This window comes from Canis aureus, chromosome 12 (genome assembly GCF_053574225.1).
Source record: "Canis aureus isolate CA01 chromosome 12, VMU_Caureus_v.1.0, whole genome shotgun sequence".
Classification (NCBI taxonomy): domain Eukaryota; kingdom Metazoa; phylum Chordata; class Mammalia; order Carnivora; family Canidae; genus Canis; species Canis aureus.
This window is the reverse complement of record NC_135622.1, coordinates 38,248,040-38,270,908: the sequence shown is the minus strand read 5'-3', so window position 1 is coordinate 38,270,908 and position 22,869 is coordinate 38,248,040. Positions and strand designations below refer to the sequence as shown.

The 22,869-nt window shown below is 37.4% G+C and overlaps 1 protein-coding gene across 1 annotated transcript; it reads right to left on the bottom strand.

Annotated features, from left to right (window-relative positions):
- Positions 1–5,817: 5,817 nt before the first annotated feature.
- Positions 5,818–21,795, bottom strand: FAM98A (family with sequence similarity 98 member A). The gene is made up of 8 exons (XM_077843634.1): positions 21,638–21,795; positions 18,513–18,661; positions 16,376–16,510; positions 12,981–13,165; positions 11,809–11,889; positions 11,134–11,250; positions 7,706–7,873; positions 5,818–7,617 (listed from the first exon to the last, which is right to left on the bottom strand). Exons 1-8 carry the CDS (start codon positions 21,688–21,690, stop codon positions 6,952–6,954), a joined length of 1,554 nt encoding a protein of 517 aa, XP_077699760.1. The 5' UTR covers positions 21,691–21,795; the 3' UTR covers positions 5,818–6,951.
- Positions 21,796–22,869: the final 1,074 nt, after the last annotated feature.

Below are 22,869 nucleotides of genomic sequence, written 5' to 3'. Positions count from 1 at the left end.
AAGTGAACTTGGTTTTTCACAACAGTATTATCGTTCAGGATAGGAAACAACTGGAAATAATCCAGTATCCGTTAATAAAGCCCTGGTTAAATAAATAAATGGTTACAACCATACAATGTAATACCTTTTGGATATTAAATAAAACAAACACTCTTCATGAACTGATACGGAAAGTTCTCCAAAATGAATTGTAAGTAAAAATCAAGGTGAAAAACACTATGTATGGATGTAATGCATACCATCATTTGTGTACAAGTGGAAGGCAAAAATGAATATATTTATTCTCTTTATATGTTTAAAATATGTCTGAAAGAGGAACACATACGTACACACTCCTAACAAATGAGATGTCTGTTAAGGTTTTGGGGTGGGGAGGACTGTGTGGCAGAGGGACAAAACTGAAGAGCCTTCACTGATTAACTTCTTTCTACATTTTGATTGAGCCATGTGTCAGCTATTCAAAAAATAGAAACCATTTTTGAAAAATCCCAAATTTAGCATTCTTTCCAGTACCACATGCCATCACTCTTACTGTTTCTATAGCTAAGACAACCTCAGAAGATTGGAATGAAATGATAGTAGAGATTATATTCTCAAGAAGAGGCTTGTCTAGTGTTACAATATACAGACATCTATTCCTGGTCTAGGACAATGAATTATTAATGAAGTAGTCCTCATACATATATGAAGACATTTATCTGTTAGTGGTCCTTAAGCCTTTCTGCTCACCTGCACATTTTTAAGTCTATATTCAAAATGTTTTATCATAAATGTCTACTGTTTGCTGTAAAATGAAATTAGCATTGACTGTGATGGGAATAAAGAGCTCATGTCATGATTTGAGAAAATAGGTTCTATCTTATCTTTCAGTCTGAAAGAAATCATTTAACATTTTTTTCTTTAAGTTTTATCCAATGTATCTTAATAGATTTGGTTTTCATAAAATGGTCCGGTTATATTTTTAAAAATCCATATAATTAACCAATACTGTTTTGGTTGCCCTGAATTCAGAATATCCCTAGACAGGCCAATTTGATCCTTAAGGGAAATAAATGTAAAAGATTTAAAGGGCTAGAATGCTTTGTATAGATATTAAAGGAGGCTTCCTTCGACCAGTATTTTTTTACGGTCTCTCCGTTTGGTATCCAGAGGGTTTTACACCTGGCATAATTCACAAGAGGAAGATGTCAGAGATGTATTGTGGACGTTTTGTGTTTGCTTGTCTGTTTTTTGGCAAAGTGGGAAAAGTGATTTTCTCAGCTAGTTTTGGAAAAGAGTATTTTTGGAAGACAAGGATTGGGAATTTATTGCCTTGCTTAGAGCAATCCATTCAAGCAGCATACCCCCTTGCAATGACTGCATATTTTTGATAATTCAATTTTGGAAAACTCTATGCTATATTGGAAGCATCATCCTACATTCTTATTTTACCTGCTTTTGTTTTTAAAAAAGAGCCCAACCAGAGGGACTATTTGACAGTGATCTAAAAGAAACAAATCTCCTAATCTTCACATCTTTCCTTTGTTGTCTTTAATGATGCTGTTGCAAAGCTGCTGTTACACACACACACACACACACACACACACACACACACACCCAAATGCACTGGAAAAGTTCTATTAGACAAAAACTAGAATCAAGAAGGATGCATTGAAGATTGTCCATCATAGGTTCTGTATGTGGGATATCAAGATATTTTAGGCTGTTTTGAAGTTATAATAAGGAGAACTGAATGCTGTGAACTGCTTTGCAACATTTATTACAAACTTGAAGCAGGAAGGGAAGAGATTCTCCCTAAGTTTCTGTTTCAGGTGTTCCTGCATAGTAATTATGATAGTTTTGATAGTAACAAAACACTGAGTGCATATTATGTACCATACACCACGGAGGGCATTTTATACAGATGATCAATCTGCACAGCTATTCTAAGACGGTGGGAATTACTGTCCTCATTTTACAGATTGGGAGATAATGGCTCGTGTGCTAGAGTTCTGATCTGGATCCAGATCACCTGTCTCTTGGTGCTCTAAATGGATTGTTAGGCAAGTTATTTGTTGTATCTATACATTGCTTTTTAATTTAATACAGGTACACATTTCATTGTCCTAGTTTGTTACAGATAAGTGACTTTAGGGGATACATGCTTTCTATTACTTTTGTTTTTCCATGGTAAGCACTTACATAGCAGGGCTAAGAAGGTAGTGAGCAGCACTACAAGATTTAAAACTATTGTATTTCATCATCATTGTAAGATTACCAAATAGTCCTCCCTCATCCCTTTAGGTTGGGATTTACTTACCACTTGTTTCATGAGAATATTTTTCACTGATTTCTGGTAATTGAAGATTATAGTTAGAATGAACAAATGTCTATAGTTTCACTGAATGTGGTTGACTTCTGATTGGTCTTCTATATCCCACAACTGGTCTCCATTGAGAGAGAAAGGATTCCAGTGCTGGCTGAGGCTGTGGTTAAGTGCTGAAATCTATGTGTAACTGGGAGTAAGCCTCTCTGTTCTAAGAAATTGTACTTTTCACACCTTTCCCCAAGAAAACCTGACTTATCTCAGCCATCTTGTAAATGCCTCATTCAAAAAAGATGGCATTAAGATACAGTCAGTTTGCTTTGAATTCCTAGAGAATTCTGCAGTTGGCCCTCTTGATTTCTTGTATTCATTTATATATTGTTGAAAATTTCCTTGACTTTTTATAACCTCTGAGTATATCACTTCACCCCATTAAGTTTTACATTATTATTTTACTCTGTCCTTCTCTTCTGTGAAGCTTCTAGAAAGTCTAAACTTGCTTTCATGTCTTTCTTAAACTGCAGTAAGCTGGCTTCAGTTATTTACTCTGAAAGTTCTACTGTAAAGGTCATAACATGTAATGGATATTTTAAGCTCTGGTTCTCTGAATCTCTGTAGCATCTGGAATTGGAACTGTTGGTTACTGAGCTCTGGAGCCAGATGACCTAGGTTTGATTTCAGCTCCCTACTTACTAGCTACATGGATATGGACAGTCTACTCAACCATCCTGGGCTTCATTCTATATGTGAAACTGGGTTAACACAATGCTCTTGATAAAGAGAAATAGACTAATGCCCTTACTACTAAACCTAGATTCCCACACTGCTCATTTTCCTCTTGCTTCTGTGACCATGCTGCATCAGCCTTAAGTGATTCCCCAAGATTCTATCCTTGGTCTAATGCTTTCTTGGCTGACTTAATATAGTATCAATATTCTATGCCAATGCAAAATCACTGGATGCTGATCATTCCCCAATCTGCCTCCAGACATTTTCCGAAGTTTCAGATTGAAATAATCCGCCCATCCCTATTATTATATACACTAGTGTAAGCTCTATGCTTCTGATTCTTACTTGCCCCTCCTTAAATCTATTCTCTACTCTAGCCAGTGATTTATATAGAATCCAAATCTGACCATGTTGCCTGCTCTAGTATACTAAGGGACATAAACAGGATCCAGGTTAAGAAGATATACAGAGCCTCTATTAATTGGCCTCTACTCACCTTTCCAACTTCTGTCAATTTCCATCTCATATGAGCAATACTAAATCTGCTATCCTAGGTCGCTGGCATAATTTTCATTTTTTACTATTTTATGCTCTAATTATGTTTCAGGGTCTCCCCTGGACATTTTCTAAGGCAGGACTTTCTAATTGACCTTTGTATTTTTTTCAAGGTTTTCCCTGAAATCCCCAGGGAACATGTTAAAAAAATGTTTTTAGTTCCACCCCAAGCTTCATTTACATTTAGTGGGAAGTAAATGATATATTGGGGAGGTTCTCATGCCAATGGTTCTGTTTATGCAACATCTTTACCAACACACTTCCACGGGTGAGTAGAAGTACCCAAGGTAAAAAAGACAGTTCAAACACTGACATGCATACTTGTTTCTATCAGTGGTTTGAACTGTGGGGAAACATTAACATAGCCAAATGTGGAAATGGAACACTGAACAGAAAGAGCACTTCTAATATTATAATTGTTAGTGAGGAATGAGAGAAACAAGACTAGCAGGGGAAAAAAAGGCTTCTTATATATAACATTTGATAACCCTGTGATGTATTTTTTAAGTAAACCCAATGGCCCTATCAAAAAATTAAAAAAAAAATCAAATACCATTCAAAATACTTAAAAGATAGTCAAATGATATTCATGCATTTAAAACCTATTTTCAAAAGTATATAATACAGGTAAATATACTTTAATATTTTACCTACCAGAAAGGTAGAATGGGCACAACCTAAAAAAATCTAAGTGTAAGAATATAAGTGATTTGGGCAGTGGGAAAATAGGTAAGTGTATATAGAAATTATTTAAAATGCTTTCCCTTAGCAAGAATTTAACTTTTCTATGCCCAGCATAGTTGGACACTAGCTCAGTTTGGATTGAGAGCAAGAAATGAAAATGATAATGGCATATCTCTGATAATTTTCACAGAGAATGTTGACATTGTTTTAGATCCTGGTTTAGAGAGGAAACTTTCTCAATCTGTTTAAGTAATGGCATTTTAAAATTTCACGTATCAAAAATTCCGTAAGAATTTTATTCTCCTGTTTCTCCAAGAAATCCCCACATTCCCTACTCCAGTAAGTTATTATTTACTAGAAGTTAAGGTTACGAATGGATGTAAAATCAACAGACACACTCTACACAAAATCTAAGAACTTTATTCACTGGTGGGTTGAAATATCCTATTCCGAGAACTTAATTTATGTCAAAAGAGAAACTTTTAAAAGACAATTCTTTTACGGGTTTGTAATGGGGGAAAAATTCTAGTTTGAAGCAGAAAATGAAGATGCAAATTTTAGAGCCATCATGGAGAAATGTATAATTTGCTCACTTATATGCTCAAATTTGAAAAGCAATCTATTAACCATAAAAATAAATCAATTATATTTGTCAAGAGAATTAAACATATTCATGATATATCGTGGATTCTTTGGTTACAAAACAGATTAAAGCAAATGCTAAGGTAAATGTGAATACATTCTAAGATACGAAACCTTGACAATTTTATCTCTAACAGGAAACTCCTATACATACTAGACATATTTAACAGCATAAAGAGACTAATACTTACAACTTTCAAGACCTTAAAATCTTTAATGATAAATCAAAGTATTTTAAATTGTCTTCAAGTTCAAACATTTTAGAATGGTAAAGGCTAGCTAAAAAAAAAAAAAATCTATTAAACAGGTAAAATTAACAAAATGATAAGGTAGGCTTTCTTTCTTTTTTTTTTTTTTTAAGGTAGGCTTCCAAAATGGTTTTTAAGTACCAAAACAACGCGCTTATCTCAATAGCAAATAGAATATTGCCATCCTATGTTAAGACAGGAGTTGATTCTTTATAAAGCCCCAATTAGTAGTAAAAGGAAATCCTAAATCTGTTTCTATGAACATATATGTTCATTTTACTTCCTTTTAAGAAAAATGTCCCTCATTCTTAGGAAGAATGGAGAAACAAAGTAAAACCAAAAAAAAACCTGAAAGATTAGGGCCATTGATTTATCTTTGCCTAATACATTGTGTAACAACAGCTACACCCTGTGGCCAGACAAGAGTAGTGAGGTTTTGTAGCTATAATGATAGAGTAAAAGGTAAATTTGAAAATAAGTATTTTTCAATTTACTTAAGGTTTTAGGGTAAGGGTTAGCTTTCATTACAAATTACGTTTTAAGGGAACACTCAAGAATTTTGGGGGGGAACAAAACGCCTTAGCTCATAAGCTTGAAATGAGTATCCACATTAATTCAGTTTTTGTAAGTAGCTAAAATAAAACTCAAACCAGAGAGAGAACATACAGATACTTTATTGCTCACCTTTCACACAAAGCACACCTCCAGCCATTTTCTTTCACAGCTTGACAATGTTTACTTATACAAAAACCCAGCAAGAAGCTTCATGTAGATTTCAGTCAAGGAGAATGTCAAACATCAACTCTGCCAGGCTTTTGTTTTCTGCAGCAATAATAAAGGGCCTCCTGCACTAAGCAAAAATCTGTCCTCTTACTTGGTAGTGCATTTCTTCCATTACAAAAAAAGTCTCCTGCCCAAAGCAAACTAACTTGTATTTGCTGAGCCAGTGGTATTAACTCGTGCATAAAACAAATTTCAGTTTGCTGTTTCTTCTAACAGATTTCAAGTAAAAATAAGGTTTAAGGAGGAACTTGTTTTGAATGGATGCAGGTCAGTTTGAATTGCTATACTATATAAATGCCTACATGTACTATAGGTTCAGAACTTAGTTTGCTTTTATAATCTTTACGGATTTTGGCCGTGTTCAAGGTTTTCAGAGTTGAGCATATGGTACAGTATTCCACCGAAAGGATAAGGCTACTGAATGTGCTATCTGCAGAAGAGCTCATTTAATAGGAACAGACCTAAAAGTTCTATAATGAAGCAAATGTGGCATAATCTCTCTGAATAAAAAGCCAATCAGGGCAGAACTGTGCTTGGAAAATAGGCATTAGAATACTTTTAAGGAAAACACATATAAATGGATTGTTAATATGAGGAAAGTTTCCTAGTTGTAAATCTAAAAAAATCTAGGAGAATCCTCATTTTCAAAACTGCTTATTGAAAACTACTTATTCAAGTAATTTCTTCCCCAAAAAGTATGCATGTTCTGACTGTGGAATTAGTCTACTGGTCAATTAAAGGCAATTTTAATTACCTTTTAGAAAATTCTTCATATAAAGGAGAGATGTTTCTCAAACAAACTGAGTTATGTAAGTCCTTTAAAAAAAAAAAAGAAAACAACAACAACCCCAACAGAATTGAATGAAGACCTAGGAATACTTATGCCAAGCAGGAATCTGCCTGCCACCTGTGGTCTCACATTAATTCAAAACTGATGCTGGACTCAGGATTCTGAAACTAAGTTTCTATTACTTGAGCTCTAGCAAAATGTAAGGTTCTGTAGCCTCAACTAGTATAATGTCTTCCCTGTCCAAATCCAGAATGATTATACTGATAACCTCCATGCTGGAAGTGCTGTTCAAATTGTCCCCCTTGGTGATAATTCTGGCTCCCCCTTCCTCCCCAACCTCCTCCCTGGCCTCCACGTCCACCTCGGCCTCCTCGACCACCTCTCCCTCCACGACCACCGCCTCGATCATTATGGTGCCCACCATCTTGGTATCTATTGTCCTGCTGGTATCCACCACCCTGGTATCCACTTCCTGTATAAGTAGATGTTTGGAAACCACCATAACCACCACCTTGATAGCTACCACTGTGGCCACCACCATGATAGCCACCTGGCTGGAAACCCGAATCTCGATAACCACCATCTTGGTAGCCACCTCCTCCTCCACTCCCTCCATCTGTCCAGCCTCCTTGATGTTTATTTCCTCTTCCTCCCCCTCGGCTACCATGGTCGTAGCCACCACGTCCACCTCTCCCTCCTCCTTGTTCATGACCTCCTCGTCCTCCGTATGAGGAATGTTCATAACCACCTCTCCCTCCTCCTCGGCCTCCTGCTTGCTGCTGGGGGCCATCCTGCCTTTTCTGCCACGGTGGCATCTCTGGAGGTGGAGGTTCAATTTCATTGGGTCTACCTCCTCTGTCAGGCACCCTGCCCATCAACACCTGTGGGATAAGAAAGATATTTTAAACTACTGTATTTTATAAATAGAAATAAGTGTATGTGAAAGAAAATTAAAGATATTTTAATCACCTTATTGATGGCACAGGCAGTCTTTTCTCTTATAGAGCCACTGCTTGTCCTTAAAATCTTCGACAAGTCTTGTCTGGCAGCCAAAAGGTGGGCAACAGAAATAGTACTTTTAGGAGATAAGACTGAGCGTTTTGGCTGGTAAACCTTTGCTAATTTTTCTGTCTGACTCTGTTGAAACAAAGTGTCCAGAGACAAAAGTCAGTTTTCAAAACGACATAGAAACACTGATATTAAGTAAGTTAAAGACTGCTGATAATAGTTACTAGGCTTAAGACAGGAAGAAAAAAGGTTATACTCACCATTGCTTCTACCTGGTTCCACCTTAACACAGAGTTGTCGGGCTTGCTGATACAGCAAGGAATGATGCTGGGAGATGGGTAGGAGGGGGACACACAGGGTAGAGGGGCTTCCCTTTAGGACTGTGGGGCCAAAAGGTAAAAAATGTTCCCCCTGCCATCGGTCTCAGATCAAACATACTCATTTTATCAATTTAAATATAAGGATGTAAACCTATTTCAATAATTTTGCCTTTGAATTTTCCCATCTTTGCTTACAGTGAGATAAAAAGTGTTAACTATGGTTAATTTGTACTAATTAGGTTAACAGGGTACATATATTCCAAAGTGGTCCCTCCCATGTAATACTTTCCTCTATTGTAAGTAATAAGAAAAAAAAGTCTACTTTAACCATTTAGTAAGAGTTAATGATTAAGACTGTCAAGCTCCCGAGAGACAAACCAATGGGAATCTGGGACACCTGGGCACGCCACTTAAATGTGTGCGAAACACAAGACCATTAAAGATAAATGAGCAAAGAACAAAGAAATTTCACACATGAGAAAATAAAGTTTGAACAAATTTAAGAAATGTTTTCCAGATAGGAATCAATAAATGTAAATTAACCTGAACTATGAGAAATAATAATCTCCTATCAAATCTTGGAAACAACAGCTACAATACACAGTAAAATAAGCACAAAGACAAAAAATATTTGGTAAGTCTGTCAGTTATATGCAGGTACTCAAAAATATTGATTAAATTATGTAAAAAAGGATGTAAAAAGGTATGATTATGGTTGTACAAACAAAGGAACATAATACTAAAAATGAAAATAGCTATTGTGTTTAAGACAATGCGACGATCCATAACTTATTTGGAAAAATTTTAATAATTAAAAGGATAAAGAGATTGTTATTTCACAGTGTCTGGAGGAAAGTTTCCTGAACACGTCATGTATTTCTTTCTCATAGTTACTCATTGTACCCACAGTAAGTGCTCAATGTTTGTTGAATGGAAACAAACACCTTTGAGAAGAGAGCTTAGTGTTTTAAATGAAACTGATTTAAAATGCAATTTCAAACTGATGTAAGTATATAAATTTCATTATATGAAACAAGTTCATTTTGTGCATACAAAGGTATTTCTAGAAAGTGATTTAAAACCAAGTTTCAAAATGAGATTATCAATATATAAATTCCACTAGATGAAACAAATAATTTGTATAATTTGTATAGTTCTTATCTTCTCTAATATATTTATATAGTTCATAAAATCATTGTATATTACGTTCAAAAGGATCTTAAATATCACCTCGATTAAACACAGCATTTTAAAGATGTCAGAAATGGGGAGAGAAATGGAAGTTCACACATAGTGGGTCAGGAGGCCAGCGATACAATCCAGTAAAGGCAGGGCCAAAACCAGAACCACTGTGTGTTAATGCCTCAGTCGGTGCGGGACACCGTCAGTAGGTCAGTAGTTTTCTAGCTAAGAGGTGCAGGTTCCTGTTGAAGTATATCAACCATGCTGAGAGTGAAATGACTATTTCTATCAAAGATAATGTTTTTTGAGGGGATCCCTGGGTGGCTCAGTGGTTTAGCACCTGCCTTCTGCCCAGGGCATGATCCTGGAGTCCCGGATGGAGTCCTGCATCAGGCTCCCAGCATGGAGCCTGCTTCTCCCTCTGTTTGTGTCTCTGCTTCTCTCTCTCAGTGTCTCTCATGAATAAATAAGTCTTAAAAAAAAAAAAAAAAAAAAAAAGATAATGGTTGTTTCTATCAGAGATTAACTTAAAGAAGGACTGGCATTTCCTACAGGATAGCCAGAGGAGAGAGTGATTTGCTCCCTGTGTTGCTCCTGATTAGCTGTGAGATCCCAGACAAAGCCTCCCACTTACAGGGTCTCTGGGTTGGTTTTTTTTTTTTCCAGTTGCAAAATGAGGGGAGTTAAGACTGATCTCTAGGGACAACTGGCTAAGTCGGTTAAGTGTCTGCCTTTGGCTCACGTCATGGGATCAGAGCCCCATGTTGGGCTCCCTGCTCAGCAAGGAATCTGCTTCTCCCTCTCCCTGCCACTCCTGCTCACTCTCTCTCAAATAAATAAAATCTTAAAAAACAAAAAACTGGTATCTAACATCCCTTTCCAATGCTGAAATAGTGTAATTCAATAAATACCTTCCCCAACAATTTAGCAGCCAAACAGGGCTGTGCTAAAGTTTAAAGAGTTTAGGTGAAAATAACATTATTAGCAAGATAACTGGAGAACTACAAAAAAAACTTTTTGGAGTCAATTAACTAAAATTAAGGGAACATGTAATACACATCTGGACCATGCTCTCCATAGTTCAAGGATGAATTCCATTTTAGGGTCCTGAGGAGGTCAAATTAGTCATGTGTGCCAATTACTTCCCCATCACCAATCATACAGTAGATATTTAATAAACATCTGTTTAATGACCAAGATCTTTACTTGAATTATCTTATTTAATCTGAATAAAACTGAAGTCCTACCAGGTTTTCCGATTCTCTATAAATACTTAGTAATATTTGGTCTTGCTAACTCCAGTATTTTTCATTTTAAGTAGCAAATAAAATTGTTAGCTTAAAGTACAGTGAGTAATTTTAAAATGTATTATTTTAGTGATATTTAGTATTTTAGTGATTTTCAAATACTTTCTCTGTTTCTCTTACAAACGAGTACTGCCAGTAAGGTCTAAACATGTTTGTTTGTTTGTTTGTTTGTTTATTTAAGATTTTATTTATTTATTCATGAGAGGCACAGAGAGAGAGAAAGAGAGAAGCAGAGACACAAGCAGAGGGAGAAGCAGGCTCCACACAGGGAGCTCAACGTGGGACTTGCTCCCGGGTCTCCAGGATCAGGCCCTGGGCTGAAGGCAGGTGCTAAACCACTGAACCACCCGGGGTTGCCCTAAAACATGGTTTTGTTAAAAGATATTAAAAAGCTGAAAAGAAAGTGTTTTCATTATTGCTGAAAGAAAAAAACTGGTACTTAGCAACTCACTAAAGAAAAATTCTGATGTGTGTCTCCTAGGCATTTCTCTTGTAGTTTCCACTGTATCTAAACTGTGCTAGGAATGTTTAAGGATCATGACTATAAATATTCTGCTCTTTTAAAATATTTAATATGTACCTTAGCTCTGTCAGACCAGCCAAAAGACTGGACAGTGACATCCAAACGTTTTATTAGCAGCTTTCTCCGAACTTCATATTCATTGGCTATGGCTTGGTTAATTGCTTCTATTTTTTCCTAAAAAGGAAATTTAAAAGATCAGTTAGAATTTAAATGTGCTTGACCACCCCCCTGTTCCAGAAGGGCAGAGGCTGTGTCTGTTTCATTCGTAACTAATTCCTCAACACTTAGTACCAAATTACTTAATATAATATAAAAAGTCATAATAACTTTTTAAGTTGATGAAATGATAGGCTAAATAACGTCTCAAAACATAATAAAGATTAAGTAGAGAATTCTCACTTGGCCTTCCTATTAATTCTCTGTGTAAAGTTTAGTCCAATGACTTTTTTGGCTTGAAGGCAACCCATTTGGCAATTAGAAACATACTGAACTTCAATTTCTTTTTACCAGCTATGTGATATATTTATAAATTATGAGATAAGTATTTCTAATCTTAGACAAATACAATTATTCTGACTAAATCTTCAGATTCACAAAAATGACTCTAACAATGTCCACCTAGGAAACTACCTATTGGAAAATGTAACTTAAAAAGGACAAGCTCTAAGTATCACTATCACTAGATAGGGAGATGGTTCTTTACTAAGATTACCTAAGACGACTGCTACTCACCCAGTGAGCTGGTCCCATTGGCTTCTTCAATAACGGCTTTCCCACATGGTTAGGTGGAACTTTTGCTAATGTCTCCTTTAACTGACACAAACACATAAATGAATGAACAACAAATCTAAAAGTACAACATATCCTCATCTTCCCAATTCCCATCATATCTTGCCATCAAAAGAAGATTCCTGACAGAGGCAAAGGTGGAGGATGTTTGAAAATGTACAGGACCCACACGATATAGACATTCACTTGTCCCACTCCTCACGTGCCTATGGAAGCATGATTCCTTCACTGTACCTAGAACAGTGCCTGGTAACAGCAGGCACTCAATGTGTATTTGCTGAATGGATGAATGAACAGAAAAATATGGACTATGGATACAGTGTTGCTCCCCTGTAGAGTTCAGCCAAAATTGTGCATCCTGGCATCCACCTACCCCACAATGCAAATGTACCAATTCTTAAGAGTCCAGCAGATATGCATATAGAGAATAACGCTGCTACAACAAACAACATTCTCTTATATTCATTAATTTATTAAAATTGCTTATTCCTAGTCAATTATATTTTAAAAACCTCTTAACAGCTAATGTGTGGCATAAAAATAATTCTGAATTATTTTCACATACCAGATTATGTTAGCAGTCAACAAACCTAGTTTGCCACACGTGGCATAAAAATAATTCTGAATTATTTTCACATACTAGAGTATGTTAGCAGTCAACAAAACTAGTTTGCCAATTGAAACATGTAAGATTCATAGTGACTGGATTAAAAACCAAAAACGTTTACAACCTTTTTTGTCCAGTCAGTGGAAAGGAGGGTGGCAACATTTAATGATTAAAGACCTTAAAATTTAATTGCCTAAAAGTTCAAGGATAAAATTTTAAAAAGGACTTAAGTCTACATTCTTTTTACATTATACCTAGCTTATTTCAGCTTATAAATCAAAGTGTAAAGTTTCCTTTTTGAAAAAGAAACATGCTAACAAGTTAAAAAAAAAAAAAAGTAAAATACTAATTTCTCTTTAAGGCAGATAGGATTCAAACCCAAAACTCATTTAGTAACAATTAATAATATGCACATTAGGTTCCCATTAAGAGAAATTAACTTGATTCATTTCAAACAAATGTAGAACTATGCCTTTAATACACTACAATCTGGTACTAAAGGTCTTACTTTTTTTTCAATCCCGCTGAAGAATTGGAACATAGTTATATTGGCTGGAGGTTTGGACATTCCTAGAGCAATACATATGCCTTTCAACTCTTGAAAGACCTCACTACCGCCTCCTTCTTGAGCTTTTTTTGGAGGAGCATTCACACAGAGCATTCTGGCAGCTTCTAGTTCTGAGATGAGGTATGCTGAAGTAAACAAAATAAGATTTCAAAATGAGATACAGCTACAGTTAATAGTCATAAGTCTGGAGTCACAACTCTATAGACCTAATGAATATGTAACTTTTAAAGCTGCAAGAATGGATAAAAACAAGAAAAGAAAACCATTTTTACCTGCAAATGACATAACATATAAACTGGTTCTGTAATTCAGGTTATTTAATCAGTGTATGTTTAAAGGGCAATTTAAAAATAAAAGTGATTCTTCTTTGAAACCAAAGTATCAAGGTAGATCACATCTAAAAATATGGTTTCGAATATCCCACTATTCAGGAACTCTAGAACAGGGGTTGGCATCTGTTAACAAATTTACAAAAGGTAGCAAGTGGCCAATCTTCAGCAACAACTGGAACTGGTTGTTATTATTTTTTTACTTCTCACCACTGACGTGCACCAGTGATATAACTCTCTTGCTCTCCTACCTTCCAATACTTAGGTAGTTGTTCAGAACTGGCAGGAAACATTTTCAAGTGGTCAAAACTTAACTTACAAAAGGGGGAAGACACAAAACTCCCCAAAGCTCCTCTCTTGGCTTCCAGTAGCCTAATACCACCCTCTCTGGCTGTTTAGAGAAAACCCTCTTCCATCTATGTTCTTCTCAGTATTCCCTTCCCCCTACCTTCCTTTTTCTCTCACCACTCCCCAACTCCCTTGAAAAACTACATCAACAAAACTTTCTAATCTTTTCTTGGCAGAGTTCTTTTGTATCAATATTATCCCCTCCTGTGTTGATTTCAGCCAGGTATAATGAGGGCTGTAATGAAGGTATAAATATTCAATCTTATTCCTTTAACTTTCCCAAGAACATTTAAAGTTTTAGGAAAGATGATTAATAACCATTGGGACCTCAGGATTTCAGGTTATATGACAGTCAAATGCCTTCTGACAACATTAGAAAGATAGTTTTGGAAAAAAAACATTTTCTGGGCCCCTAAGTCCTATTAAAAGTTCGAAAGAATGACCAGCTTGAATATCTCATTTCCTACCCCCAAGGTGTAATGCTGGAACAATAAATACAGTTAAGTTTCTGGAAAGGTCATTCTACAGGACTTTGATAACATCTTAATGTGTTCTATACTACAAACCGTAGGAGTTAAAAGATCAAAAAAGTAAAGTTCCACTGTCATAAAAATCACCACTGTTTTTGTAAACAAGGTTTTGCTGGAACACTCCCATGCTCATTTACAGAATCTCTATGGCTGGTACATGCTACCACAACAGAGGTTAAACAGTTGTGACAAGGATATTACACCTTGCGAAGCTGAAAATATTTATAGTTTTACCCTTTAAAGAGAAGGTTTGCCAACCCCTGTTCTAGAAACTCATGATTTTATAAATTGGTTCTCTAAATTTGGAACATCATAATCTCAGGCACCCACAAAATTAGTTTACCAATATAATTACCATTAAAACACATTATCTGTTACTGATGTGTTCAAAGTACTAAGAAGGGCACTGGAGATATCATATAAAACAAACAAAACAAATGATCTCTACTGACAATCTAGTTAGGAATAAGGAATATATGCATTAAAGATGAATAATTCTTCATCTATTAGGAACTCCGATATCCGACTTTTTTTCTTACTTAAGGGAAATAATCTGACAATCAGACAGGCAAAACTTCTTAACCGGACACAGGAGAGTTTTTTAGCCACTCATTCAAAGACTACTCTATTTTACTAACAATTCTAATGAGATTATTTTCCCCCTCAGAATACAACATATTAGAAGATTCAAATCAATAAGGTAAAAGGTGCTGGAGAAAGAAGTAAAATTATAGCATCAAGAGACGACAACTGATACTTGGAAACATGAGAAATATTTATACAGAGCGAATAGAGAATGAGCACATAAATAGTAGCATGACAGAAAATATAAACTGAGGGGAATATTTTATGTGACTATATCTATCTATCTATCTATCTATCTATCTATCTATCTATCTATCTATTTTAGACATAGAGAGAGAGGCAGAGACACAGGAGGAGCGAGAAGCAGACTCTATGCTGGGAGCCTGACGTGAGACTCGATCCCGGGACTCCAGGATCGTGCCCTGGGCCAAAGGCAGGTGCTAAACCGCTGAGCCACCCAGCGATCCTGAGGGGAATATTTTAAAGGGGAAACAGCAGAAGCAAAGATAAAGAGGAATGAAGAGTGTATGAAATTCACACAATTTGAGGGATACTAAATGCATGCATAAGAACAACATGCAGCAATAAATCACTATTTAAAGCAGTATCTGACCTTATGTGCCTACCTTCCCTTCCCATAATCATTCAACAAAGGGGAAATTATGTAAGTGATCCTGGAATACCTCAGTGCTTGGGTATAATGGCAATGAATACATTCTTTAAATACTGAACCTTCAAAATTGGAGCTGTCTCATTTTTCAGAAACCAGTATAGTTGTAAAGACAGTATTTTAAAAACCCTCCGAACTGTGTTTGTCCTAGTAAGAACTGTAATATTCAGTTAACCAAAGCTTAATCTAAATGTGTTTCTCAGACTGCTACAAAAATTGTGAGTTAAGACTACTGCCTGTTATTTACTGGAGAGTTCATTTAAGGCAATAAAATTTGTGAGTCTACTTACTGTTTTTCAGGGTGAAGAAAGAAATAGTAGTTAGTATACAAAAAACATGGAAGGAAAGGGTTTTGGTAACAATCTATTTCCCAGAATGATTAGTAAGCACAGGAACAATTCAAATACTATTTTGAACATTTTACACTGTAATTTGATATATTTACAAACCAAAACCCCTGAACAATTACCCAACTACAAAAAAAATCCACATTATAAAACATCTTAATTTTTAAAAAAACATCATTATTCCCACACTATCTTCCTAGTCTATTTTAAAATGTGCTTCCAGTGTAGAACACTAAGGTTTAATGATCACACACTTGAACATTCAGCATTACCTTTGGTCATATTAGGTGAAGCACAATAATACCAGCAAAGTTAAATGATAAAAGAGTAGTAATTATAAAACAACGCTGTTACCAGTGCATAGGCCTACCATTAGCTCTAAGTTGGAAATGTAATAGTTTCCTTTAAGTAGCATTCTGAATTAAATCGGTAATGACACAGTACTATAGCAGCCAGTTTATTAGTCAAATATAAATAAAAATATGAATAAAAAATAATAGCTACATTCTAGTAGCCATGAACTTACTGAGCAAAAGGAGGCAGTTCTTCTGAACGAGAAGGCGCTTGGTCACATCCCCAGATGTCAGTGACAGATATGGACAGTTCATCTCCCCTAGTAGCCCACTCACCTCAAGCTGGAATTCTTCGGCTTCACTCGGGCCTTTTAAGAATTAAAATAACCTTATTGAATAAAAATGATTATTTTTCCTATTAGCATAAAAGTTATATATAAATTGAAAGTTTTAATAGGATCTTCCTAGTACAAGTTACTTTGACTTCTAATTCACCCTTTCTCATACCACTGTCAATTTTAAGAAGTTTTCATTACATTATTCCCTTATTGAGAATCTTTAATGGTCTCCTAATTTCTACTCCATCTAATTTAATCATCTGCCTTGAAAGATTTCTTTATAGCCCCTCTGCTTCGCCTTCCCTACATATTGCTATGCAGTAGTACCTATGACATGTATGTGGTAGTTAAATTTTACCTCCACAGATATTTTATTTGTACTAGGCCAATCTCTTCCTTGTCCCAAGTGTTATTTCTACTTCTGTGCCTTCATTTAAGTTATCCCCCGTGATTGATATACTCTATACTTTCCCTTCATCTATCAAATCCCACGTCTCCAAAGCCCAGTGGTCTTGCTCCTTGATAAAACCTTCCCCAAGTACTGATGCACTCCCTGACTTTCTCCCCCTGTGAACCACAAAGCCAAGTATTTAATGACTGTACTAATCTCCACTTGTTTCATTTGTGCCTAATATTCCCAGTGAGGTTAAATTTAAGTTAGCAAACATGACTTACAGTTCTGTATTCCCAAATATGTTAAATACAGAGTTCATCAGGTGAACCAAGGAGAAATAATGCTATTTCTTCCTTACTATTCTGATGTTTGTCTATCACATACAGGCAAAAATTAACAAACTCTGAAAGAGTCATTTGACCTGGGTCCATCTTCTCAACTGTAAAATGGGAAGGCTGTATTATCAATGTTTTGTAAACTGTTTTGTGAACTCAAATTCCACAGAAATTTAGAAACAGCTGGGGAAGAGGAAGAAAGAGTTGTGCAAAAAGTAATCTTTCTTAACGTCAACTAAACAGGTACACTGCTACTTGTTTTGTATGTTGGCTCCTATGTTTTCATGTGAACAAAGGCGTTCCAGGATTTCATTTACTACAGGTGTTTTCACAAGTTCCTACAATCTCTGAAATGTTAGGTCAAGAGGCAGCATTTAGAGCACTGGGTCCCAAACCTGACTGCTTGGGATTGAATTCTGGCTGTATATCAGGTACTGGTTGTGTGACCTCAACTCACACATTTAACCTAGCTGTGCTTCCCTGCCTCAAGTTTTAAGTGAGTTAACACATGGAAAGTACTTTTATCATTCAATTAATGTAAGCTGCTGCTACCCTTACTGTTACACTACAGTGTCCTTAGTAATTGGAACTGGTTGCAACTAATGTGTACATTATATATACTGAACACGCAAGAAAGTGAGTTCTTTAAAACAGGATTCTGTGTGGAGTGAGAAAAACGGGATTATGTGTTTAGTTCTCCATGAGGGAAAGTTAATAAGAGAGCATTTTTCTTTGTCTCCTATTGTAGGTTTTACCTATGGTAGGAGGGAACCAGATGGTGGAGTGTTGGGTTCCAAGCTTTTGTCTCTTTTGCAGAGTCAACAAACTAGTGCTTATACAATAACAAAATTGGCAAATATAAAACCGATCTCAACACCATAAATCTGGTTGTGATGGATGTACTGATAACATTCCTAACTTCTTAAGAGTGTTCTCTTTCTCCCCATGTATAACAAAACTATAATGCATGTATATACTATATGTACTTCTGAAATCTAAGAATATCCTAGTTGCCAGTTCTAGCCACTGATTTAAAAACTCAAGTCATGTTTCACAAAGACTGGAAAGTTCACATATGCTATACTTGTCTCCCATTTCTGAATCTTAATATTAAGGTCTTTTCAACATCCACAGTGTTTTAGTAGTTGCACAACTATATCCTGTGAGTATTTGGGTTTCTTTATAAACTTTTTTTTACATTTACAAAGAACTTAAAACTTCAAGTTTAGTACTGATAATGTTAAACTGACAATACCCCAATTTTATTTTTATATTTTGCACCTAAAACTGAATGTTTACTTACTGTTAGTTGCTTGCACATTTTCCTCTAGTTTACAGAACACTCTTAATTCAGACACCAGCCAAGCACAGAGTTTGGTAAACTCGGGGGAACTGGCTCCAGCAGAGACTGCCTGAGACAGAGCACCATCTTCCAACAATGGACCCTTGTAACTGGTAAGTAAAAAATTATACTTCAGAAGAATATAAAATCACACCTAATGTTTTATATAAACACTATATCTATGTATTATTTCTATGATGAAACAATTTCATAAGTTATGATGACCAATTTGCAAACTTGCAAATGTAAATAAAATTTATAGAAAATTAAATCTAAATTTTAAATTTAATCTAATAAAATCTATTAGAAAAATAAGCTACAATGTAACTGCATTTCAACCCTTCAGAATATATATAAATATTTAAGAAAATCATATATACTACTAAATTATGTCAACTCCTATACATTTGTTGAGAGCTCTTACTGTAGATTTTCTTACTTTAAGTGAAATGAATATTAAAACCACATTGACAAATGATAGTTGATTATACTATAGTTTACGATTTCAGACATAAAAGTTAAGTTACCTTTTCCAGAAATTTTTCCAGAAATAAATTAGGTTAGTTTTTTTAATGACTTACTTTAAAAGCAAAAACCCTCCTATTAATCATTTATTTCCTTTTTCTATATTTAATGACAGTTAAGACTATTAAGACATACTAGTCCCAGAGAAATGTCTGGAATAATTTAAATGATTAATAATTGCTGGCAAGTTGATGTCTCGGTGAACTGTTGCATCCGAATCCTAATCCTTTGAAAGTGATTGAAGCATAATTTTAAAATATTATTAAATGTTCAAACATTCATAAAAGACAATATTAATACTGAGCCCCAACCTAGAATTTAGCTAGAACTAAAGATTCTGTCATTTTCAAGGTAATATTAAAATACATATTCTCCAGAAGATTATTTTATCTTTTGAGTGAGATATTCATAGGAAGTTATTAAAGATGAAACATTAAATAAACTTAAGATAATTTGATGTTTGGAAGTATAGAGATGTAAAAGAAATGACATTTAATTCTCTCAAAATGCACCTATGTTTATACACTGAATGGAATGTAAAAAAGTCTTATACAAAAAGTCAGATTATATATAGTCTGGCACCTAGTTTCAAAAGCACATGTTTTTAGACACTGCAATCAAGAGACGATGCCTAGAAATCTCTCCTTGTGTTACACATTTAGAATTTGTTAGTTTATTCTACAAGTGGTTATTGAATTCCTACTGTCTGCGACACTGAAGATAAAAGATAAGTCATTTAAATTCTCGTATTTCTCGGTGAATCCTTTAAAAGTACATGTCAATTAATTAAGCTTGAATTTTAATGACTGAATGCCACCAAACTAAGTAGTTATGCTTAAAATGTATAGCAAAGTTTTCAGAAAATCTGATAGTTTACGTTACAATCCATCCCCAATATTTACTTGATTAACCATTATTATAGCAACAATTACTTTTTAGTACTCCAGAAAAATATAGTTAAAAGGGTAGAAGAACAATAATGGGAAGAAACGGCATCCATCACGAGTTGTTAGGCAAGTCTACCCAACCAGAGTGACCACATGTAAGTAAGGCCCCCTCCTCTCATTCTACTTACTCCTTCCATGCTAACCCTACGTGTCATTTCTTTTAGGAAGCTTTTAGGACTTGATGTCCTTTCCAACCAAGGGGGCCTTACTTAGTTCTCCTCACAGCATATTCTCACAGTGTGAACTTCTCTTCCACCTCACTTTGCGCCCATAAATAATCAGCCTAACACTGCCATAGCTCAAGTGTTCCTCAAAAAGAAAAAAAAAAAAAAAACAACTGACTGAAAAATGGATTTATATGTGAGCGAGCAATTTAGTCCGAGATGTCCACCAAAGAGACCATTTTACTGAATGTGACCTTTCACCTATCTCCTTATCGAAGAAGCGAGTCCCCTAAAGTCTGGAATATTCATGAAAATCCAAAGCAAGTTCCAATGAAAAGAACAAGGGTCGTTCAATTTGACAAAAGAGAGGATCACCACCACCACTTCTTTTCCCCAAAATTCCCATCGTCAGGGCAGCCAAGTTACTTAAATGGACAGACTCTGAGAACCTCACGGTGTCCCTTCCTGAAGAAAAGCTGCCCAAAGGTTTCCATGTCACGGAAAAACCTTCGGGAAAGGTTTTGATAAAGGACCTGTTACTTTATAAATACAGCTAGCTGAATCTAGGTGGTTTTTTTTTGGACACCATCCACCTGTAGACAAAATATTTAATCCCACAATTTGTTTCTGGAACCGCACTTGGCCCAACAGGTTCTAAATTCTCAAGTTTTAATAGAGTCCACTAACCTCAGTGGCCCAGTGAGGTCAGAAGCCCCATTCCCAGCTTCTGGGTACTAAATCACGGTTGGGTAATTGTCAAAAGAGACGAAATGCACGGCACACATACAAGCACTTGGTGGTTGAAGATGACTGATGGTGGCTCAAGGAGGAGCGTGTCACTGTCGGGGGCAACAGCCAGGGAGTGGTTCCCACCAAGTAGTGACAGGTTAGGTGCACAAGCGAGCTTGGCTAGCGGTAGGGATGCAGGCATGTGGCTTGGGGAAGCGGGAGTGCATGCAGAGATGACTGGGCAAAGGAGAGGCTGGTTGGTTGGTTGGTTTGTTTTTCCAGAGAAATGGGGTGGGGTAGAAATAGGGGCTCAAGAGAGGAGCAGGAAGTTTGGAGGACAAGTAGGAAAAAAAAAAAAAAGAGAGAGAGAGAGAGAGAGAGTGCACTCTTGGCAACCTCTAGAGTGCGGGGGGTAGGGCAAGTGGATGGGGAGCAAGAAGACAAGCTGGGGGGGGGGGGTGGCGAGAACCCAGAGCCCAGACAATGACACGCATGACTGACAAACGCTGCGGGTAACCGGGCTGCAGGGAGCAGAGGGCAGGCCTCGGGTCGTCGCGCTAGGAGGGCCCCGACCCGGCCGGGCTGACAGTGGACGTGGCACTGGGGTCCCCGAGCCACCGGGCGCGGCGTGCAGAGGCAGGTGTCCCCGACCGGGGCGGAGGAGGTGTTCCCGGGGGGCCGCAGTGTGCGGCTCAGGGGACCCGCACCCTGGCAGTCTTACCCTAGATCTTCCAGCGACTCCAAGATGTCAGTCTCCATGAGGTCACACTCCATGCTACTGTGGTATTCAAATTTCCGAGTCGTCAGGCTCCCCTCTTCGCCGGCAACGCGTACACTCGCGCATGCGCCGCCTCCCCGGAACTTCCAAATCGACAGCTGGCGCCTCAGCCGCCGCACTGCGCATGTCCCGAGCGTGCGCAGGGACCTCGGTCCCGCCTGCCGCCCCGCCCCGGCCGGCTAGAGGGCTGCGGGGCGGCGCGGCCTCACACATGCGTACTAGTGACTAGTGAAGCCGGCCGCCCGAAGAAGGGCAGGAGGACCGGCTGCGTGGCAGCTGGGCGTGGGGACCCTAACCTCTCTTAATTGGGTGTACGCATGTGCGAGTCGCGGGGCGGGGCGGGGCGGGGCGGGCGCGGGAGGAGCTTGGGGCGGGTGGAGGGGGTTGTCTCGACGCTCGGTGGGTGTTGGCTGGGAAGCGGGGTCTCTGGATCCCGCAGAGTCACCCGAGTGGATGCCCGGCCCCGTGCTGGCGCGGCCTCACCTGAACTGTGGGGTCGTGCAGGAAGGGAAAACTCGTAATGCCTTAGGACAGGCGTAGACGGACCAGCGCCGAGAGCGGCAGATAACATGCCTTGTGATTTCCTTGTGGCTGCAGTAGCTTTATTTCAGGCTTAGAGAGAGGCGGCAACTTTCCCTTGACACAGGTGTGTCCAGAGAGTTGCTTCCTTCCCCCTGTTGCTTTCTCTCCCCGATTCCTTAAGCCCTCTCCGGGCATTGTATTCCCAGGCGTCCTATTTTATTTTATTTTATTTTATTTTATTTATTTTAATTTATTTTTTATTGGTGTTCAATTTACTAACATACAGAATAACACCCAGTGCCCGTCACCCATTCACTCCCACCCCCCGCCCTCCTCCCCTTCTACCACCCCTAGTTCGTTTCCCAGAGTTAGGAGTCTTTACGTTCTGTCTCCCTTTCTGATATTTCCCACACATTTCTTCCCCCTTCCCTTATATTCCCCTTCACTATTATTTATATTCCCCAAATGAATGAGAACATATAATGTTTGTCCTTCTCCGACTGTCTTACTTCACTCAGCATAATACCCTCCAGTTCCATCCACGTTGAAGCAAATGGTGGGTATTTGTCATTTCTAATAGCTGAGTAATATTCCATTGTATACATAAACCACATCTTCTTTATCCATTCATCTTTCGTTGGACACCGAGGCTC